This window comes from Oncorhynchus masou, chromosome 1 (assembly GCF_036934945.1).
Source record: "Oncorhynchus masou masou isolate Uvic2021 chromosome 1, UVic_Omas_1.1, whole genome shotgun sequence".
Taxonomy (NCBI): Eukaryota; Metazoa; Chordata; class Actinopteri; order Salmoniformes; family Salmonidae; genus Oncorhynchus; species Oncorhynchus masou.
In genome coordinates this window covers 41,165,365-41,188,194 of record NC_088212.1, presented here as the reverse complement: position 1 = coordinate 41,188,194, position 22,830 = coordinate 41,165,365, and the positions used below count along the sequence as shown (strand labels likewise).

The window sequence follows — 22,830 nt, the reverse complement described above, 5'->3', positions numbered from 1 at the left end:
CACTGCTATGCTTTATCTTGGCCAGGTCGCAGTTGCAAATGAGAACTTGTTCTCAACTAGCCTACCTGGTTAAATAAAGGTGAAATAAAAAAATAAAAATACTGTTCCATCGATGTGGATAGGGGGGTGTTCCCTCTGCTGTTTCCTGAAGTCCACAATCATCTCCTTAGTTTTGTTGACGTTGAGTGTGAGGTTATTTTCCTGACACCACACTCCGAGGGCCCTCACCTCCTCCCTGTAGGCTGTCTCGTCGTTGTTGGTAATCAAGCCTACCACTGTTGCGTCGTCCGCAAACTTGATGATTGAGTTGGAGGCGTGTGTGGCCACGCAGTCGTGGGTGAACAGGGAGTACAGGAGAGGGCTCAGAACGCACCCTTGTGGGGCCCCAGTGTTGAGGATCAGCGGGGTGAAGATGTTGTTGCCTACCCTCACCACCTGGGGGCTACTTAAGTTTGTTTTTTTGTATCTGTACTTTACTTTACTATTTTTTTATTTTTGACTACTGTTACTTTACTACATTCCGATAGAAAATATTGTACTTTTTACTCCATGCATTTTCCCTGAAAACCTAAAAGTACTTGTTACATTTGTAATGCTTAGCAGGCCAGGAAAATGGTCTGATTCACACACTTGTCAAGAGAACATCCCTGGTCATCTACTGCCTCTGATCTGGAGAACTCACTCAACACAAATGCTTTGTTTGTAAATGATGATTGAGTGTTTGAGTGCGCCCCTGGCTCTCCGTAAGTAAAAAAAAGAAAAAAAGAAACGGGTCCCATCTGTTTTGCTTAATATAAGGAATTTGAAATTATTTATACTTTTACTTTTGATACTTCAGTATATTTAAAACCAAATAGTTTTAGACTTTTACTCAAATAGTATTTTACTGGGTGACTCACTTTTATTTGAGTAATTTTCTATTAACGTATCTTTACTTTTACTCAAGTATGACAATTGGATACTTTTTCCACCACTGCAATTTAGTGCAGGAAATGGAGAAATTATAAGTGCTGAAATTTGATTTGATTGAAGTTGAATTGAACAGTATAAAACAATCAGAATGGAGAAAGACCCATTGAAATCACTAAGAATGTATGTGTTGCCATCCTAGGATCACTCACTACTCATAAAGCAAATGTAGAACTTTTTTGTTTAGTTAACTTAAAATACTGTCAAAAACCATCATACCGTCCATATATATTTTTTTAAATACAGTGATATAATATTTTGGCCATGGCCCAGCCCTAGTTCATGACTCTCAGTTCCATTACATTATGCATAAGAGTCATTGGACAAAAGCAGAACATTAACATGCATCCCTTGCAGTACGGTTTTGGAAGCATACGGACCTTTTATTTCATATCAGCGAGAAATAATAATAATAAACTGTTAAATTGATACACTCCTTTATAGGATTAGGGTTCCCACAAGGCCATATTTTCATGTTACAGAATTATTTACGGAAAACAGACAGAAGACTGTCTGCATTTTCACAGGCAGCCCAATTCTGATATTTTTCCCCCACTAATTTGTCTTTTGACTAATCAGATCAGCTCTGAAACAGACCTGTTGTGATTGTGCAAAAGACCAATTAGTGGAAAAAATATCAGAAATGGTCTGCCTGTGTTAAAAGCAGCCAGTGGACTGACTACCTGTTCTAATTAGCTATCTGCATATTCCAACACTTGTATGTAAAAGGAAAACGGACGCAACAAACGTGTTGTCATTCAAAAATACTGTCAGCTGCAACTGTGCTAAAACAGGTTGAAACAGTGTACATTAAATGTGTATTTTGATTTTTTTAGTGATATGTGAAAGTAGGGGGGGGGGGGGGGTTGTTTCTAGAACCGTTCCGCAATTGAGAATCGATTCACGTTTAGATGGAGTAACGTTATTTGTCTGTTTTGGTTTCCAGAGCCAATTGAGATTTAAACGGAACATGTAACGTTAAGGACTTGACCTTGGACCACAAGGAGAAACGTTAGGCTCCTTTAGCCTATTACTGGGCTAACATAGCCAGTTAATACGTTAACTTTTCATTTCAAGCACATGTCTAAGTTAGCTATTTACAGGCTTGAATCAGGTTGAATCTGGTATATTTGGTCAAATTGCAAGCTGTCAACGTGGGACCGTTTAAAAAAAGTCCAGCGGTGCTGTAGTATAGAGAAGTCAGCTCGCTGCCTAACACTGCTTCTAGGCTAGCTTGCTGACGCTGCCCATTCATGCATATATGAAATGTTAGCAGAGCAGCTAGCTAGAACATCGCTGCGTTTAAAACTGTCCCATCAATATGGCAACTGTCAGTCTGAAACAATTCAAGGCAATTCATTGAATTTACCTGATTTTAGCTTTAATTAGTAGGCAATTACTATTTCCATGTTGATGCTTTTGTCATGTGTTCCTTTCAATTTTGTACAACAATATAGACAATCCGTCTGAGAAAATGATTGTTAGTTAAACAATTCCGCAAGACCTACCGACATCTCCGAGACGTAGCTAGGTATTCGTTAAAAAGAAGTATGAAAATACACACATCTCATCAATACAACGACTTAACTATCGTGAACAACGTGCGGCTGAATATATCATGTCAACACAGTTATTGTCTGACGGTAGAGGGCGCACGCACATAGCTATTCAATCACAGGCTACAGCCAACGATTTGTATAACTAAACCAAGATAGACCACACCCCGTGGTTTCAAATGGGAACAAATGAGCCATAGTGGGCAGAACAAGCAAGGAGGTGGGCAGAGCCAAGCACGAGCTAACGAGATTCTATTGGCGCGTTCTAGCAAATATTTGGATATTTCCTTTAGGGAACGCCTTTAACGTGTGCGTGTGCACAAACTCAATTCACCTTTGCGTTCTGTCAACAAAAAAATACCCCCAGAAAACTGCACTGAGATCAGATGTTTCATCGATGAGAAAATGTGCAGAATGTCGGCTAAAATACAGCTCGTTCCGTCTTCTCCCACCGCCGACCGCTGGACTTCCTCTCACTACCATATTTGAAATTGAGTGGAAATGCCAAGCGGAAGCTTCACATTTATTCATCCGGTGAAATATCTGTATCGTTGTTCTATTTGTGCTATAGGCTTCCATTTTTTTCAAACATATCCCCTCTAATGTAGTCAATCCTTTATACTTTTATATGAACCCACCTAGTGAAGATCAAACTCCCATCCAGTCTAACCCTCGAGGTGCGGAGCACATGCCACTGTCAACAAACGACTTTTCAACAGTTGTGCTACTACACACATTTGGGATCAGAGCATATTACAAATAAATGGGTTTATGTCAATGTGGGGAGTCCAACACTTCTCTCACCCTCACCAGACTGCTTATTACGCAAACCCAAGGGCTTATCTAGCAGCGAGAGTGTGCGTGTCTGATCCTCTCACACTCTGCAGCCGGTGTCTGGCTGTTTAGGATGGGGAATGTTTCAAATGCGGAAGTTTCCACCCATAACGCTGCCACCCCGAAGATGAGGCTTGCAATGACATCTGCGTTAGCAGCGCGTTAGGAGAAGTTACCATTCCGCAGGGAAACTGTTGCTATACCTCCGCGGAACTGGAGTAAACTTCACATGGCGTCTCTGGCCAGCGCAGAGCGACGTGCGTTCGCTCTGAAGATCAACAGGTAATGTTCGTCTCTTTCACACACCTTTATGCCGTTTGCGTCAGGTTTGATTTGAGTGAGCTGTGTTACGCCAAAGGACGGGGAGTGGATTCCTTAACCGGCAGAGCTACATGTTGTGAATGTTTGTCAATACTGTAGGCTAGGCTACTCTATCATGGGTGGGTTGCTTTTCTTCAGTTAAAACACTGAGATATTTGCTTTAATAACTATCAATAATACTTCTCTATGAATAAGGATATTAAACAGAATATTAAACAGGCTTTTGAGTGTAATAAACCAATCACACATTTTATTATACCATCTTTAAAGTAGTAAACTAACAATAAAACCCTATTCTATCAACAGTCGAGCTTATATACTGTATTTCCCCCCCAATGAACAAGAAAACATGCATATTTTCTGTCTACTTACAGCTCATTGAGTTGATGCAAACATATTTTTATCTGCTTCATTTCCTCCTCATTTGGGTATGTTTCTATATCTGGTCTGTATTTGATCATTTCCCCTCTGCATGGTGTATATGAAGCCCATCTAGCAGCCCAGTCGGAGATGCTATAAATTAAGGGATGTAGTCATTGTTCCTGCTCTGACACATTGACCAGGTGCAGAGGAAGTAGTATATGTGAGACCATTGTGTGTCATGCCGTTAGGCCATTGATAAAACAAATACATATCTCCCATGGCACTATAGACTACTATAACTTTACATTAAAAAAGGAGTAACTGTGGAGGTGTGTATTGAGTAACCCATACCTCTTGCCGTTTCTGAACATTTTGTGGCATTCTAACATGTATCCAGTATCCAAATCGCCAACCTAGACTGAACTCTAAGTTATATTACACATTAATCGATGTGTATCCTGTCCATTTAGCTCAGTCACTCACCCCCTGCCTTCAGTATGCTGATGAGACCTACCATTTATTGGATTGTCAGTTTGATTGAAGTGGAGAAGATGGGGCAGCATCTCCTGTGTAATAGGGCTGAGGTCAGCTGCTGAAAGGCAGAGAGTATTTTATCTTGCTCCTTGAATGAACTGCTAAGCCAGCTAATTGTCTGGCTCTGTCTCTACAGCCTATATTGTCGACATGGGTTTTTGTTGCTGACCATAGCTGGTCACCAACCTATGAAAGTTCAGGATTGTGTGTGTGTGTGTGTGTGTGTGTGTGTGTGTTAGGGGTGCATGATATGTGGGAAAGAATGTAATAGCAAATTCTTTTTTACAAAATATTGCGATTTGATTGGCTATATAGGTTAAAAAAAAACTTGGGTGAACTGTTGGAATCTTAGAAATATAATGAATTATATTAAGAAGAGAAGTGGAAAGCAGCATTGTTCTAGTTTGGAATAATACACATTTTACCTAACAGAACCAGCCAGGTCACCTCTGATACAAGTCCGTATTTGACGTCCATCCATTTTGAGGATGTCGGGAGATTAAGTGAAAAACCGGCTGCTAGGGGCAAAAGTGAGCGCTGTTACCTTCAAGTAGGTTTCGTAAGCATCTGCCTCTGATTCCAAAGGATGCATGTTTGAATCAAGTCATCGAAAGTTGTTTTTGATATTTTTGCTTTAAGCCTATCCTAAACCTTAACAATTACCTTGACCATTCAGAGTCAATGGCTAACCTTAGGAATAGACTTTACCTTGAAATACTTATGTACAAGCTCTTCCCAGTGATGCAGTGTTTCAAATAAAATAGAAACACAATGAATAAAATAAAATAAAATACACAAGAATCGAGCTACAAGTGCATTCGGAAAGTATTCAGATCTTGACCTTTTCCACATTTTGTTACTTTACAGCCTTATTCTAAAATGTATTAAATATTTATTTCCCCACTCATCAATCTACACACAATACCCCATAATGACAAAACATAAAGTGTTTTATACATTTTTGCACATGTATTAAAAATGAAAAACAGAATCACCTTCACTCCAAAATTAAAAAAAAAAAAAAATCACCTTTACTCAGTACTTTGTTGAAGCACGTTTGGCATTGATTACAGTCTCGATTCTAAGTGGGTATAACGCTACAAGCATGGCACACCTGAATCTGGGGAGTTTCTCCCATTCTTCTCTCTGGTGATCCTCTCAAACTCTGTCAGGTTGGATGGGGAGCGCCGCTGCACAGCTATTTTCAGGTCTCTCCAGAGATGTCGGATCGGGTTCAAGTCCAGGCTCTGGCTGGGCAACTCAAGGATGTTCAGAGACTTGTCCTGAAGCCACTCCTGTGTTGTCTTGGCTGTGTGCTCAGGAACTGTGGAGCTCTGTCACCTCCCTGACCAAGGGCCCTTCTTCCCTGATTGCTCAGTTTGGCCGGGTGGCCAGCTATAGGAAGAGTCTTGGTGGTTCTAAACGTCTTCCATTTAAGAATGATGGAGGCCACTGTGTTCTTGTGGACCTTCAATGATGCAGACATTTTTTGGTATCCTTCCCCAGATCTGTGTCTCGGCGCTGTTACGGACAATTCCTTCAACCTCATGTCTTGGTTTTTGCTCTGACATGTACTGTCACGGCTTTCGTCTGGTGGAAGAGAAGCGGACCAAAATGCAGCGTGGTGGTTATTCATGTTCTTTAATAAAATGAACTAGACATGAAATAACTAAACAAAACAATAAATGTGTGTGAACCTATACATCCTATCTGGTGAACATAAACACAGAGACAGGAACAATCACCCACGAAACACTCAAAGAATATGGCTGCCTAAATATGGTTCCCAATCAGAGACAACGATAATCACCTGCCTCTGATTGAGAACCGCCTCAGGCAGCCATAGACTATGCTAGACACCCCCTAGACAAAACACACCACAAAAAACCCATGTCACACCCTGGCCTGACCAAATAAATGCAGACAAACACAATATATTTCGACCAGGGCGTGACAGAAGCCCCCTAGGATGGATCCAGATCCCTGGCGCTAGCGACCATGGCCTGGAAAGTCCTCACCCAGAACCCCACTGGCTGAGGGGCAGCTCGGGACTGAGGGGCAGCTCGGGACTGAGGGGCAGCTCGGGACTGAGGGGAAGCCCAGCACTGAGAGGAAGGCAAGCACTGAGAGGAAGCTCAGGCAGGTAGTTGGATCCGGCAGATCCTGGCTGGCTGGCGGTTCTGGCAGATCCTGGCTGACTGGCGGATCTGGAAGTGTCTGGCTCACTGGCGGATCTGGAAGAGTCTGGCTCACTGGCGGATCTGGAAGAGTCTGGCTGACTGGCGGATCTGGCTGCTCCTGGCTGACTGGCGGCTCTGGCGGCTCCTGGCAGACTGGCAGCTCCTTGCAGACTGACAGCTCTGGCTGCTCCATGCAGACTAACAGCTCTGGCTGCTTCATGCAGACTGGCTGCTCCATGCAGACTGGCAGCTCTGGCTGCTCCATGCAGACTGGCTGCTCCATGCAGACTGGCAGCTCTGGCTGCGCTGAACAGGCAGGAGACTCCAGCAGCGCTGTAGAGGAGGAAGGCTCTGGCAGCGCTGAACAGGCGGGAGACTCCGGCAGCGCAGGAGAGGAGGAAGGCTCGGGCAGCGCTGGAGAGGCGAGGCGCACTGTAGGCCTGATGCGTGGTGCTGGCACTGGTGGTACTGGGCCGAGGACACGCACAGGAAGCCTGGTGTGGGGAGCTGCCACCAGAGGACTGGTGTGTGGAAGTGGCACAGGATGGGCTAGACTGTGAAGGCATACTGCAGATCTTGAGAGCAGTGCTGGCACAGGACGTGCAAGGCTAGGGAGGTGCACAGGAGGCCTGGTGCGTGAGGCTGGCACCATCTTCACCAACCGACTAACACGCACCTCAGGACGAGTATGGAGCGCTGACCCAGGTGCCATCAAATCCCCAACACGCTCCGTCGGGTGAATTCCATGCTTAAAGCACCAACACAGCAAATCCCTCATTTCTCTCTCCTCCAATCTCCCCATTAAGTCCTTCACAGTCTCTGCTTCGCTCACCTCCAACACCGGCTCTGGTTCTGGTCTCCTCCTTGGCTCCTCACGATGAACAGGGAGAGTTGGCTCAGGTCTGACTCCTGACTCTGCCACACTCTCCCTGAGCCCCCCCCCCCAATCATTTTTTGGGGCTGACTCTCGGGCTTCCTTCCGCGCCGCCTTGCTTGCTTCGCCAACCTCATTCTCTCGTAACCTTCCGCACACTGCTCCATCATATCCCAGGCGGGCTCCGGCACTCTCCCTGGGTCGACCGCCCACCTGTCTATCTCCTCCCAAGTTGTGTAGTCCAGATTTTGTTGATCCTGCTGCCGCTGTTGCTTCTCCTACGGCTCCTGCCTGTTGACACGCCGCTTGGTCCTGTTGTGGTGGGTGATTCTGTAACGGCTTTCGTCTGGTGGAAGAGAAGCGGACCAAAATGCAGGGTGGTGGTTATTCATGTTCTTTAATAAAATGAACTAGACATGAAATAACTAAACGAAACAATACATGTGTGTGAACCTATACAGCCTATCTAGTGAACATAAACACAGAGACAGGAACAATCACCCACGAAAAACTCAAAGAATATTGCTGCCTAAATATGGTTCCCAATCAGAGACAACAATAATCACCTGCCTCTGATTGAGAACCGCCTCAGGCAGCCATAGACTATGCTAGACACCCCCAAGACAAAACACACCACAAAAAACCCAGTGAGTGACAGACCTTAAATAGACAGCTGTGTGCCTTTCCAAATCCCGTCCAATCAATTGAATTGACCACAGGTGGACTCCAAGTTGTAGAAACATCTCATGGATGATCAATGGAAACAGGATACACCTGAGCTCAATTTCGAGTCTCATAGCAAAGGGTCTGAATACTTATGTAAACTAGGTATTTCTGTTTTTATATTTTATACATTTGCAGAAATGTCTGGAACCTGTTTTTGCTTTGTCATTATGGGGTATTGTGTGTAGATTGAGGACATTTTAAAAAGGCTGTAACACAACAAAATGTGGAACAAGTGAAGGGGTCTGAATACTTTCTGAATGCGCTGTATATACAGGGAGTACCAGTACCAGATCATTGTGCAGAGGTTCGAGGTAGATGTGTACATGAAGGCACGGTAACGTAACTAGGCATCAGGATAAATAATAATAAGAGGAAAATAAAGAACAGAGTAGCAGACGGCCTCCATTACACTAATACCAAAGAAAACAAAGACCCGAAGAGCCTTCTTATTATAGGCTCATTTCAATCATGTAGTTTCCAAAAAAGTGTTAAACAAATCAAAATGTATTTAATATTTGAGATTCTTCTAAGTAGATGGGTTACCTGAGGTGCATATGGTACTTTTTTGTTGCTGGATCTTTGTGGAGTTTTAACACATTTTGGGTCTGCCCGGAATTGTGTGTTCTCTAAGGTGGCAATTGGTCCGCGGATGAAAGGGAAAACCAACCAGGTTTTCTTTGATTAGTCTCGCCTCATTTATTTTCTCCTGTGGATTATTTATGGTAGTTGGAATCCAATTTGAAGGTGTATTACCGCCACCAACTTCTTAATGCGTTTGAGCCACTCAGTTGTGTTGTGACAAGGTAGTGGGGGTATACAGAAGATAGCCCTTTTTGGTGAACGACCAAGTCCATATTATGGCAACAGGAGCTCAAATAGGCAAAGAGAAACGACAGTCAATCATTACTTTAAGACATGAAGGTCAGTCAATCTGGAAAATGTCAAGAACTTTGAAAGTTTCTTCAAGTGCGGTCTCTCATGAGGACCACCGCAGGAAAGGAAGACCCAGAGTTCCCTCTGCTGCAGAGTATAAGTTCATTAGAGTTACTAGCCTCAGAAATCGCAGCCCAAATAAATGCTTCACAGAGTTCAAGTAACAGACACATCTCATCATCAACTTTTCAGAGGAGACTGTGTGAATCAGGCCTTCATGGTCGAATTTCTGCAAAGAAACATCTACTAAAAGACACCAATAAGAAGAAGAGACTTGCATGGGCCAAGAAAGACGAGCAATGGACATTAGACCAGTGGAAATATGTCCTTTGGTCTGGAGTCCAAATTTGAGATTTTTGGGTCCAACCGCCGTGTCTTTGTGAGACGCTGTGTGGGTGAACGGTGTTATGCTGTGGTGGGGCTTTGCTTGTGACACTGTTTGTGATTTATTTAGAATTGAAGGCACACTTAACCAGCATGACTACCTGCAGCGATACACCATCCCATCTAGCTTGGGCTTAGTGGGACTATCATTTGTTTTTCAACAGGACAATGACCCAACACACCTCCAGGCTGTGTAAGGGCTATTTTACCAAGAAGAAGAGTGATGGAGTGCTGCATCAGTTGACCTGGCCTCCACAATCCCCCAACCTCAACCAAATTGAGACGGTTTGTGTGTTCAGCATATGTGGGAACTCCTTCAAGACTGTTGAAAAAGCATTCCAGGTGAAGCTGGTTGAGAGAATGCCAAGAGTGTTCAAAGCTGTCATCAAGACAAAGGGTGGCTATTTGAAGAATCTCAAAAACAATTCAAAATATATTTTACATAACACTTATTTTGTTATTACTTGATTCCATATGTGTTATTTCTTCATAGTTTTGATGTCTTCACTATTATTCTACAATGTAACAAATTGTAAAAATAAAGAAAAACCCTTGAATGAGTAGGTGTTCTAAAACTTTTCACCGTGTGTGTGTGTGTGTGTGTGTGTGCAGATATTTTGGGTACTGACTATTTAGCAGTCTTATGGCTTGGGGGTAAAGCTGTCTCGGACTCTCTTGGTCCAAGAGCTGATTCTCCGGTACCAATTTTAATATGAATTAGATTAATTATGCAGCCCTAGTGGGTGGGTGGGTGGTGGTTCACCCCTAACAACAGTAATCTGTCACTCACTGAGTTTGACACATTTCTGCAGTTGTGTGATGATGAAAAGCTATTGTTTACATTCTTGACGGACAATTTATCAGCCATTTGTATTTTTCCAAATGTGAACACGTTTCATACTCTGTAACGTTAAATGAAGTAGGCAGGCAGTTTGGAAGTAATATACAACAAATCCACTCAACCTTTTTTGGTTCTCCACTGTTCGTCCAGTGCACTGTAGCATGTCACACATGCACGCAAACATACGCATGCAAAGATCAGCACATTCCTCTTTCTCTCTCAAGATGGAGTGAGAAGGAAATCCTGCTATTTGATATGGTTGTTTCACTTCACTTCTCTTTTCACTTCATGACTGTTTTAAAACAGGAAATATTGGTTTCTTACCCAAGATAGAGGAGGAATTAAAGATACACGCGAATATTTGCTCTGTAGAAAGAATGTAAATGCTATCCTCTCTACTAAGGCAAATGTATAAATCAATTAAAATGTCAATGAAATATAGATGGTGTTCTTAGGGCTACACCTGATGTTGTCAGTTAAACTCTGCGAATAAGCATTGTAGTTTGAGTATAATAGGATAGTAGACCAGGTAGGATAGCAGACCAGTGTTGATTTGAGTCCCTCCTAAATGCTGGGTCTGGACCCTCTACGCGCTCAGGGCAGATTCCATCCTCCACTCTCTCTCCTTGGGGCATCATGGGGAAACTCTCTTGCCAGCTATTTGATGTGTTTGTTTCTGTCTTATCCCCCTCCCAACCCTCTTCTGGACAGGAAGCTGAGCTCTGATGCCACTGATAGGACTGACTGGAACCCATTTAGTCTGCAGCTGGAAGCTACAGTATGTGGGACACAAAGGGGACATCTCAATAGTCTGAGGTAGTTTCCCAACTGCTCTCTTTCACCTAAACTGACTTTTTAAGGAACTGGATGGTTGAAAGACACTTCCTGGTGGGCAATGCATCAGGTATCTATATAGTTTCCTCCATGCCCATGTTTTCAGATTAGTGCAAATGAAGTAGAGAAGTCGAGGAGAGGAAGGTACTTCAGACTATTATTGAGATGCACCCAAAGGATCACCCAGCTCCAAAATAATGACTCCATGGTAATACCAGCGTGTGGGTGGTTGTAACATTGATCATGACCGGGCCCGTTGGCTGAATTAAAGGTTTAGCTATCTGATGCCCCTGAGCCTGACAGCGTGAGCATAGCTGTGAGTGATAATAGCCTACAGTGAGGAATGCTACAGAATGATCCAGAAATGCTCAAAGGCACTACACACAAGTGCTGGCCTGCCACATAGTATGCAGCCTGGCAAAAAAGACTGAGCTTTTTCCTGTCAGCAGAACTTACCCCCAGGGCATTTCCATGTGAAAGGACTCATGAGCACCAACATCGGAAGTTCATAAGAGCATGTCAATTCTGTTGTCAAATGAAACCAAAGAGTCACATTTTTTGTTGAAATTAAAGCACACTGTATATAGATAAAAAATATATCTACCAGAGAAAGTACTTAAAAAAAACACAATAATGTTGACGTAAAGACTCCTGCCAACTAGTACAGTACCAACACTTATATTTAGTTTTGGAGAAATGATTTGCCTTGTGGAAGTTTAATAAGAAACATTGCCATGTGCCTTGAAAATCCGAAACCAAAAACCCCCACATCTTTAACATTTACTGACTCCCCAAAGAAAAAGTAAATGTAACTCGGTACAATAGTTTGTCTGAGAAAATCTGTTATTCTCTGGCACACTTAGTTGAAATCACAACAGCATGATATCAGTCCTGTCCACTGGGGAGCTATGGAGTTAACAGGGTAAATACACTTGCACTGTAAATTGTTATTTGGGTTCTGTGAAGCAAGACAGACGCTATATTTGACTTGCTGAGTTGACTATTGTGGAAAGGACATCATAGGTGGTTGAGTCCATTGCGTGTTTACAAAGATGTTTCCAACATTGACTCACTTTCTGGGTGTCTGATCTTCACTTAATAATATGTTATGGTGTAATAAGGTGTTAGGCTAGCTGTTTCAACACCTTTAAATACTGTTGTTGTTGACTTGGTTACAATTCCTCCTGTCAGCAAATAGAAAGGGAAGTCCTACCATTTTGGGAGAACATTAACAGCCTACCACACAGTGCCTTAAAGGGGCAATCTGCAGTTGTTACATCCATTTTCTTGACTAATAAATTAATGATATGGAACCCATTGATTCTTGAAGAATATAACTTATGTCTCATGAGCTTAGTTCGACTATCGTACCCCAACAAAGTATATGTAAACAAACACTATAGCCTCAGTCTAAACATGCTTAGAACTATAATTTTGATATCATGGATGGTCAGTCCTTGGATCCATAGCTCTGTATGAATTTGAGTGGTTACATTTCTCCAGCCCCATCCTTCAGTTTATTTTTACTGAAACAGAGCCAGTGAGTATGCTATGTTATTGTTACAACTGCAGATTTCACTTTTAATGAGATGGAATTGAACCATGCAATGCTGACTGATGTGGCCTGCCTGGCTTTGGCCTTTCACTATATCTGTTACTTCGGGAAGTTTTGGGCCCTTGTGTTTCTCAATAGAGTTATGCTGTATGTTGGCTTGTCTCACTTTATCATGCCTTATTGTGTGTGTGTGTGTGTGTGTGTGTGTGTGTGTGTGTGTGTGTGAGAAAGGTGGAGTAGTCTGCTTGTGTTTTAAGGTGTTCTCTATAACTCTTGACTTTGGATAACCACTTTTGTTGACCCTTGTGTATAGAGTTTATAGTTAATGTGCATGTCTGTATATGCCTTGTGTTAGTTAGTGAGTGGGTGGGTGTGTGTCTGGTAGGAGTTGTTTATGGAGTTAGTGAGTTGGCTGTGTGCCTAGCTCTAATTTGTGACCACGCTAGTCTCATATGCCCCTAAATATTTTGCTCTGTGACCTGACATTTTTAATATTCACCCAGATAATTCATTGAATGACAATTCTATTTTTGCCATTGGGAGCAAGCACTCTGGCTGGTACATCTGCATCATATTTGACCTGCAGCGAAAGTCACTACATTGTTTTATTTCACATCACATGTGAGAGAATTCAGGAACTCTTGTTGGAGGACAATGGATAATATGTGTGAAATGTATTGATCACATTTTTACTAACGCTGCAGATGTTTGCTTTAAAGCGGTATCCAAATCCATAGGATGATGTAGTCAACACAATATAATAGCCATATCTAGGAAAACCAAAGTTACAAAGGCTGAGCCTAATATTGTGTATAAGAGGTCATACAATAAGTTTTGTAGTGATGATGTAAAGAATATTTGCTGGTCTGTTGTGTGTAATGAGGAGCAACCAGACGCTGCCCTTGACACATTTATGAAACTACTTATTCCAGTTACCAATAAGCAGCACCCATTAAGAAAATTACTGTAAAAACTGTTAAATCCCCTCGGATTGATGAGGAATGGAACAATTGTACAGTTGTGAGGGATGAGGCAAAAGATATGGCAAATAAGTCTGGCAGCCCAACTGATTGGCAAACGTACTGCAAATTAAGAAATCATGTGACTAAACTAAATAAAAATAAACTACATTATGAAACAATGATGATAAATTATATAAAGAGTGATGGTAAAAAGCTTTGGGGCACCTTAAATTAAATTTTGGGAAAAAAAGCCTTGGGGCACCTTAAATTAAATTTTGGGAAAAAAAGCCAACTTGACTCTTTAATTTATTGAATCGGATGGCTCCTTCATTTATTGAATCGGATGGCTCCTTCATTTATTGAATCGGATGGCTCCTTCATTTATTGAATCGGATGGCTCCTTCATTTATTGAATCGGATGGCTCCTTCCTTTATTGAATCGGATGGCTCCTTCCTTTATTGAATCGGATGGCTCATTCCTTTATTGAATCGGATGGCTTTCCTTTATTGAATCGGATGGCTCTTTCCTTTTTGAATCGGATGAATTGAATCGGATGGCTCCTTCATTTATTGAATCGGATGGCTCCTTCATTTATTGAATCGGATGGCTCATTTATTGAATCGGATTCCTTCATTTATTGAATCGGATGGCTCCTTCATTTATTGAATCGGATGGCTCCTTCATTTATTGAATCGGATGGCTTCATTTATTGAATCGGATGGCTCCTTCATTTATTGAATCGGATGGCTCCTTCATTTATTGAATCGGATGGCTCCTTCCTTTATTGAATCGGATGGCTCCTTCCTTTATTGAATCGGATGGCTCCTTCCTTTATTGAATCGGATGGCTCTTTCCTTTATTGAATCGGATGGCTCTTTCCTTTATTGAATCGGATGGCTCTTTCATTTATTGAATCGGATGGCTCCTTCATTTATTGAATCGGATGGCTCCTTCATTTATTGAATCGGATGGCTCCTTCATTTATTGAATCGGATGGCTCCTTCATTTATTGAATCGGATGGCTCTTTCATTTATTGAATCGGATGGCTCCTTCATTTATTGAATCGGATGGCTCCTTCATTTATTGAATCGGATGGCTCCTTCATTTATTGAATCGGATGGCTCATTCCTCACAAAGCCCACTATTGCAAACTACTTTAATGACTTTTTCATTGGCAAGATAAGCAAACTTAGGGATGACATGCCAGCAATAAACGCTGACACTACACACACAAGTATATCTGACCAAATTATGAAAGACAAGAATTGTACTTTTGAATTCCGTAAAGTCACTGTGGAAGAGGAGAAAAAATGATTGTTGTTTATCAACAATGACAAGCCACCAGGGTCTGACAATCTAGATGGAAAATTACTGAGGATAATAGAAGATGATATTGACACTCCTATTTGCCACATATTCAATTTAAGCCTACTAGAGAGCCTGTGCCCTCAGGCCTGGAGGGAAGCTAAAGTCTTTTCGCTACCCAAGAATAGTAAAGCCCCCTTTACTGGCTCAAATAGCCAACCAGTCAGCCTGTTACAAACCCTTAGTAAACTTCTGGAAAAGATTGTGTTTGATCAGATGCAATGCTATTTAACAGTAAACATATTGACAACAGAATTTCAGCATTCTTATAGGGAAGGACACTCAACAAGCACAGCACTTACAGAAATGACTGATGATTGGCTGAGAGAAATTGATGATAAAATGATTGTGGTGGATGTCTTGTCAGACTTCAGTGCAGATTTTGACATGATTGATCATAGTCTGCTGCTGGAAAAACGTATGTGTTATGGCTTTACACCACCTGCTATAATGTGGATAATGAGTTACTTGTCTAACAGAACACAGAGGATAGGCTTCCATTAAAAGAACATCAAATACAATCCAGTTAGAATCTGGAATTCCCCAGGGTAGCTGTTTAGACCCCATGCTTTTTTCCATTTTTACTAACGACATGCCACTGACTTTGAGTAAAGCCAGAGTTTCTATGTATGTGGAATACTCAACGCTATACACGTCAGCTACTACAGCGACTGAAATGACTGCAAAACTCAACAAAGAGCTGCACTTAGTTTCAGAGTGGGAGGCAGGGAATAAGTTAGCCCTAAATATTTCTAAATCTAAAGGCATTGTATTTGAAACAAAACACTCACTAAACCCTCAACCTCAACTAAATCTTGTATTAAATCATGTGGAAATTGAGCAAGTTGAGATGACTAAACTGCTTGGAGTAACACTAGATTGTAAACTGTCATGGTCAAAACATATTGATGCAGTAGTAGCTAAGATGAGGAGAAGTCTGTCTATAATAAATGATGCTCTGCCTTCTTAACAACACTACCAACAAGTCAGGTCCTACAGGCCCTAGATTTGTCACACCTGGACTACTGTTCAGTCGTGTGGTCAGGTGCCACAAAAAAGGACTTAAGAAAACTGCAATTAGCTCAGAACAGGGCAGCACGGCTGGTCCTTGGATGTACATAGAGAGCGAATATTAATAATATGCATGTCAATCTCTCCTGGCTGAAAATGGAGGAGAGATTGACTTGTTCGTTATTGACATGTTGAATGCACATGGATTTAGTACTGTTGATATGTGTTAGTGGTGGAGTAGGGGCCTGAGGGCACACAGTGTGTTGTGAAATCTGTGAATGTATTGTAATGTTTTAAAATTGTATAAACTGCCTTAATTTTGCTGGACCCCAGGAAGAGTAGCTGCTGCTTTGGCAGCAGTCATTCATTTCAATGGAGATGTCCACAACGGAGTGGCATCGCAACGCCCCCTTGCGTCCATGGCTCAGTTGCGAAACACATGCCGCCTACTTGCGTGTAGGCAGTCGTTGTAAGTAAGAATTTGATCTTAACTGACTTTCCTAGTTAAATGAAAAGATTTAATTTAAAGACTTTATTTTTCTAAACTCTGCGTTGTCTTCAGTCTGGTCAGATTCTGTCAATAGAACCTAACCACAGAACAAGATGAAAATAATTCTGGTTTTTGGCGATGGCTTCATGGGATAGCTAGCAACTTATAAACAATATAATATATGCCATTTAGCAGACGCTTTCATCCAGCAAACAGTTAACCAATCCTGTTAATGAGTATTTTAATATTTTCAACATTGGCCGTTAAGCCAATTATATTATATGACTGTAGCCTCCCGTTTTAATTCTGGAAAGTGTCTTGTGATGGTAATGATACGTTTACATTTTGGTGATAATTATTAGGTGTAGGAGCTACAGTTACTTCAACCTAACCTAGCTTTTAGCTAGCTAGTTAACGTTAGCGGCTCTGTGTAATCTAGATTGACTTGCAAGAAACTAAAATAAAAATGTTTCTCCTGTCTTGAATGAAAAGGTGATATTTTGCAATTTCTCAAAATCAATGCGATCTCTGTCCAGAGACAGGCACTCCTCTGTCTTGCGTAACAAACACTAGGCCTACACTTGTCCAACCAGTAAGACTGCGTGAAAAGGACATTATGACCAACGGAATTTCTTTCATTTGTGTACGAGGCTTTAGGCTGTCTCTGGGTTTTACAATACAATAAATGAAGGAAGCATTTATGTATTACAAAATGTCAGATTATTGCAACTAATATACCAATCACGTCATGTTTTGTGTTGTATTCTAATTGTGATTGGTCTATTAACCTTAGATGCCATTTTGAATTATCTAAAATGCTATTTTTCTAATCTATAACAAAATGATGAAGGCAAAGGGCCAAAAACATTGTTTTACTGTTAACACAAAAGAAGCACTTGTTGCTGATTGTTCTCTTCACTTCATTTTTCTCTGTCATGATGGTTGGGCCTTTACAATGCAGACCGTTCAAAAGCCCAAACCGTTCAAATGGTATGACCCATATTAGCAGAGTGACATTTTGTATTTCTATCGTGGATTCGCGGGTCACATCATTTCATAAACCTTGTCGTGGGCCATTTTAAAGTCTGCTACTTGCGGCCGCTAACTATTGGTTAATAACAAACAACCTTGTCCAGTCATGTTAGAGCTGGCAAACAACCAGTAGGGTTTAAGATTACACTGGAAGAAAGGAAAGGAGCTGTGTTTTTGTTTTCCACTCCTGCTACTAAATGTTAGGTTTTATTTAACCTTAGCAGTAATTGTACAAAACTACAGTAGAAGATACAGTATGTACGCATGATGAGTTGATTTGGATACTGTACAACATATACTGTACAAGCATTGCAATCATGGCTTTGTTTATACAATGGGCTTATTTTGATTCCAGCCATAGCGTCTTCACTCCAAGTTGTATGTTTACAATTGGGTCTTGTACATATATTCGACCAACCCATGGAACATCCAGTTCAGACTCACATTCCTTAGATGTTCATAAAGGTGCGGCGAATACCAGAGGTAGTCTTAGAATGGCCCTTGTACTCTTCAGTATACGCAACTCTCCTGGCGAACAGCAGTGGTGTTATCAGTGTTTTATGCCATGCCTCCTCCTGCATAGTTTACCTTAATAACAGTTTTCTAATTTGAGTGAACTATCCCTTTTTTAACAGGAGCTCTCTCTCTCTCTCACATACTGCCCAGTCTCATTCCATGGGGTCACTGAGCCTGTTAGGAGGAACTGCAACCACATGGCTCTGAAGGTCATGACCTGGGCGGGATGCAGGCAGTTGGGAGGAGAGTAGCATGCAAATGAACACAAAGCAAAGTCCAACAAGTTAGAGCCACAGCCCAGAGCCACATACACCATACAATGTGGTAAACACATCACATTTTGTCCAAATTCACACTTAAGCCACAAGAGGAAAGTTGACAAAATGGTATGAGAGGTTAACTATAAACTGTGCTAGACTGACGTAAAACTACCTCCTCAGAATTTCTGTTGGCTAGCAACACATGATAGTCCTGGGGTTGAGATGCCCACATAATTCTGTTGGTTGGGGAAGGGGCGGAGGTGATCGTTTAGTTGCAGATCAGAGCTATCCTAAACAATGGCCACAGTGAGTTAATGAACACAGAGCAGTAGCACATGAACAGCATGGGGACTGTGGGAGAGTCAGGGCCACTGACCCATTTGGCAGTGCCCCTCAAAGATTCTCAACTCCAAGTTTCAAGTTTTAATGTCACATGCACAAGTACAGTGAAATGCCTTTCTTGCAAACTCAAAACCCAACAATGCAATAATCAATAACAATGTATTACTAGAAAAAACGAGATATAAGAAGAAAAATGAAGAACACAATAGGTAGGTAAGTAAGTAAGCAAGCATACTATATACAGGGTCAGTTCCAATACCATATAAAGCAGGGATACTGGAGTGATGGAAGTATACTGAACAAAAATAGAAGCTCAACATGTCAAGTGTTGGTCCCATGTTTCATAAACTGGAATAAAAGATCCCAGAAATGTTCCATATGCACAAAAAACGTATTTCTCTAAAATGTTGTGCACAAATTTGTTTACATCCCTGTTAGTGTGCATTTATCATTTGTCAAGATAATCCATCCACCTGACCAGTGTGGCATATCAAGAAGCTGATTAAACAGCATGATCATTACACAGGTGCAGTTTGTGCTGTGAACAATAAAAGGCCATCATTGATTTTGCCCAAATAGGTCTGGCATATTCCCATGTTCAAGAAGCTTTCCGTTTTGATTGGGTTATTTTGCCCAAAAAACTTTAGGCCTACCTATAGAAAAGGAGAAAAAAAACTCTGCATCTCTGCCCAGCCTGTCAAGAAGGGCCAATAGGATGTTGAGCCTGCTCTCCAGGCACCATCTGCAGCCAGAGACTCAAAAGATGTATTCAAAAGATGTATTCTTAAAATAAATTAAAAGGCAGTAATAAAAGTCATTTCATTTACATTTTATTCTAAGACACAGCCTATATGCAAAATGTATAGACTATATTGATTTAATACAACAACATGTTGTTTAAATGCTGAGCGTTTTGTCGGATCCAAGATGGTGTAGCAGTGCAGACGTGGTTTGTCGTGCACTTTTGTATTTTTTGTGTTTAAAAAAAAATATTTGTAAATTTATTTTCAATCTCTTTTCTATTTTTAAATTGAATATACCTTGTGGTAACCCGCCTCGCCCAATGTGACACGGATCCACCATTTCTTTAGACCTTATAGCCAGAACCTCCATTAGCTACTAGCTATTTAGCCATTGTTAGCCACTGCTAGTGGCCTTTCCTTCTGCACAGACACCAGCCATTTTTTTTAGGCTGGATAATTACTTGCCAGCATCGGACTGCTTTCTTCACTACAATGCCGGATTCCTGCCGTAAACCCTGGACCATTACTCCTGATGGCTAGCTGCCACCGAGTGTCCCAGCCCCGAAGCTAGCCCTGAGCCAGGCCAACCCCCCGGCCTACTCTATGATCACCCGGATACTCAGCCGATGCCTCCCCGACTCTACCCCAACACGGCTAGAATCCACCACTCCACCGGATCCTTGCCGTAAGCTCTGGACCTTTGCATCGGATCATCGCTGCTAGATAGCTGCTACCGAGTGGCTATAGTGGCTAACGCCCCTGCCCCGAAGCTAGCACCAGTTAGCCGCGAGCCAGGCACATCTCCCAGCTAGCAAACAAAATTACTACAACTACAATTACCTCTTCCGCCATCTGGTCTCGACCCTTTGTCGACACGGCGCCCCGCCTGTACCACCACTACTGGTCCGCCGACTTAACTCCATTCGCTGTGCCCTCAACCGGCCTTTGCCGGACGTCGGAGCAGACGCTTCTACTTACCTCGGCCTGCTAACTTTAAACGCTGTGTCTCCCGCGTGCTAGCTTAGTAACGACTACCCAGCGGCTTCCTTGTTCCATCTATTGCTGTTCACTGGACCCTATGATCACTTGGCTACATAGCTGATGCCTGCTGGACTGTTCCTTAATCACGGTACTCCATTTTGTTTTATTTTTTGTTTATCTGCCGGCCACAACTCAGGCCCTGTGTAGTTAAACGACCCTCTCTGCCCATTCATTGCCATTTTACCTGTTGCTGTTGTCTTAGCTGTTGTTGTCTTACCCGTTGTCTTAGCTAGCTCTCCCAATCAACACCTGTGATTGCTTTATGCCTCGCTTTATGTCTCTCTAAAATGTCAATATGCCTTGTACACTGTTGTTTAGGATAGTTATTATTGTCTTTGTTTACTGCGGAGCCCCTAGTCCCACTCAACATGCCTCAGATACCTCCTTTGTCCCACCTCCCACACATGTGGTGACCTCACCCAGCATAACCAGCCTGTCCAGAGATGCAACCTCTCTTATCATCACTCGGTGCCTGGGTTTACCTCCACTGTACCCGCATCCCACTGTCGTGTCTTTGGCTATGCCGGATTAAGTTATATGACATGCTATTCTATAAGACAATTTCTCTGTAATTAATATTACCTGATTAAGCCAATAAGGTAGATGATTAACTAGAGAGTCAGGGCACCACAAAATAATGTTTATAGAGCGGTTATCTTCCGAATAAACTCTTAAAGACCTGGTAATCTTTAGTAGTAGCTTCAATAGCAGTCAATATTTAATCGTCAACTTGTTAAGTCTCATCTGAAAGTGGTAAATTCTTGGTTATCTTCACAAACCCTGGCTAACAAGTTGTAATCTGCTAGGATACTTGGTTTTCTTCCCTTGACATGTGCGCTTGTGTAAGCATAAGCTCACATGCACAACGGATCATCCAATTAGGATTTATGCTAGGATCCGAGCAAAATACCAGCCTTAGTAAAGTTGAACATTTATTTTAGGCCTTTGACTCTACAGCTACAGTACTCACCAGTTTTCTTCCCAGAAGTCCATAGGTCATCCCTGTTGACTGCCCAAAACTAGTGCCTTATAGCTGCAGACTTATCACGTAGTTATCAATTTAGGATAGTACCCTAAGCAACACCCCGCAAATTAGGAAAGCCCTAGATATGACATTAGACAATGCCATGATATGGTCTTTTTGCCAAGACCATGGACATATATAGAATACAGTCCAATTAGATGATTAAGGTGGCATAACTATGTTTTGTTTTGTTTATGCTTTCATTTCAGTATGTTTCATTTTATTCGGCACGTAGAAAGTGATAGAGCCATAAACAACTCCACCATACAACCATCAGTTAGTGCCACAAAGCTGCTCATTAGGGAGGACATGTAATGATATATTTCATGAGTGTGTGTGCGTTTTTAATATCTGCCTAAGTTATTGCCCAGATCTTCCAGTCTCGTACTCTGTTCCGAGTACTTTAGGGTGACAGTCCTATGTTAAAATGGCTCAGATAATAAGCTGTTCCAAGGACATGTGGACTTGAGGTCCCGATGTTGAAAGGACAAAGGCCACCTACAGAACTAAGCCAACCTTAGGTTCTCTAACGAAATTACCATCAAATTTCAATGTGAAGGTGACGACCTACACACCAGAAGGAGGAATTTTGACTATACCAGCCAGAATATAGCATGAGCTTTAAAGTATGGCAACTTGGTATGAACTTTGGACTCTTATTTACTAAAGACGTGGGCTAGGAGAGGACAGACAGAGTATTTGTTCTACCACACAACAACGGTACTACCAAGTATTCATTCTACCACCAGAGATTCATGCTGGACAAACCGGCCTTCCATCGACGACCAATCTACCGAAGCGCAGCTCAGAGTAGATATTTATTGCATCCTCCTTTTCCAAATGGGCGGTAATTTAGAATGCGTAAGATACTGTATTTAAGATGGCATAGCTTCTCCCTTTGTTACTCAGTCTTCCCGCTCTTTCACTTAAACCCCACCCTTTTCTTTGTGTAACCAGCCGCTATATCGGCTCAGTTCACCAGGTCCATCAATGTATGATTTATTCTGTGTATATGTAATCCTGTGTCATTAGTTAGGTATTTAGTAAATAAATAATTAAACCACATTTTGTATTGCTGATTCAACTTGTTAGCCAGGGTTTGTGAAGATAACCAAGAATTTACCACTTTCAGATGCGT

At 41.9% G+C, this 22,830-nt stretch overlaps 1 protein-coding gene across 2 annotated transcripts in view; it reads left to right on the top strand.

Moving 5' to 3' along the window:
- The first annotated feature begins 3,467 nt into the window (after positions 1-3,467).
- Positions 3,468-22,830, top strand: part of dock8 (dedicator of cytokinesis 8) — an 84,736-nt gene continuing 65,373 nt past the window's right edge. The window contains exon 1 of one of the 2 annotated variants that reach the window (XM_064971788.1): positions 3,468-3,641. In XM_064971788.1, coding sequence (XP_064827860.1) covers positions 3,589-3,641 — 53 coding nt within the window. In that variant the 5' untranslated portion in view covers positions 3,468-3,588. The remainder of the gene's footprint in view (positions 3,642-22,830) is intronic. The other variant, XM_064971780.1, reaches the window with a different exon arrangement.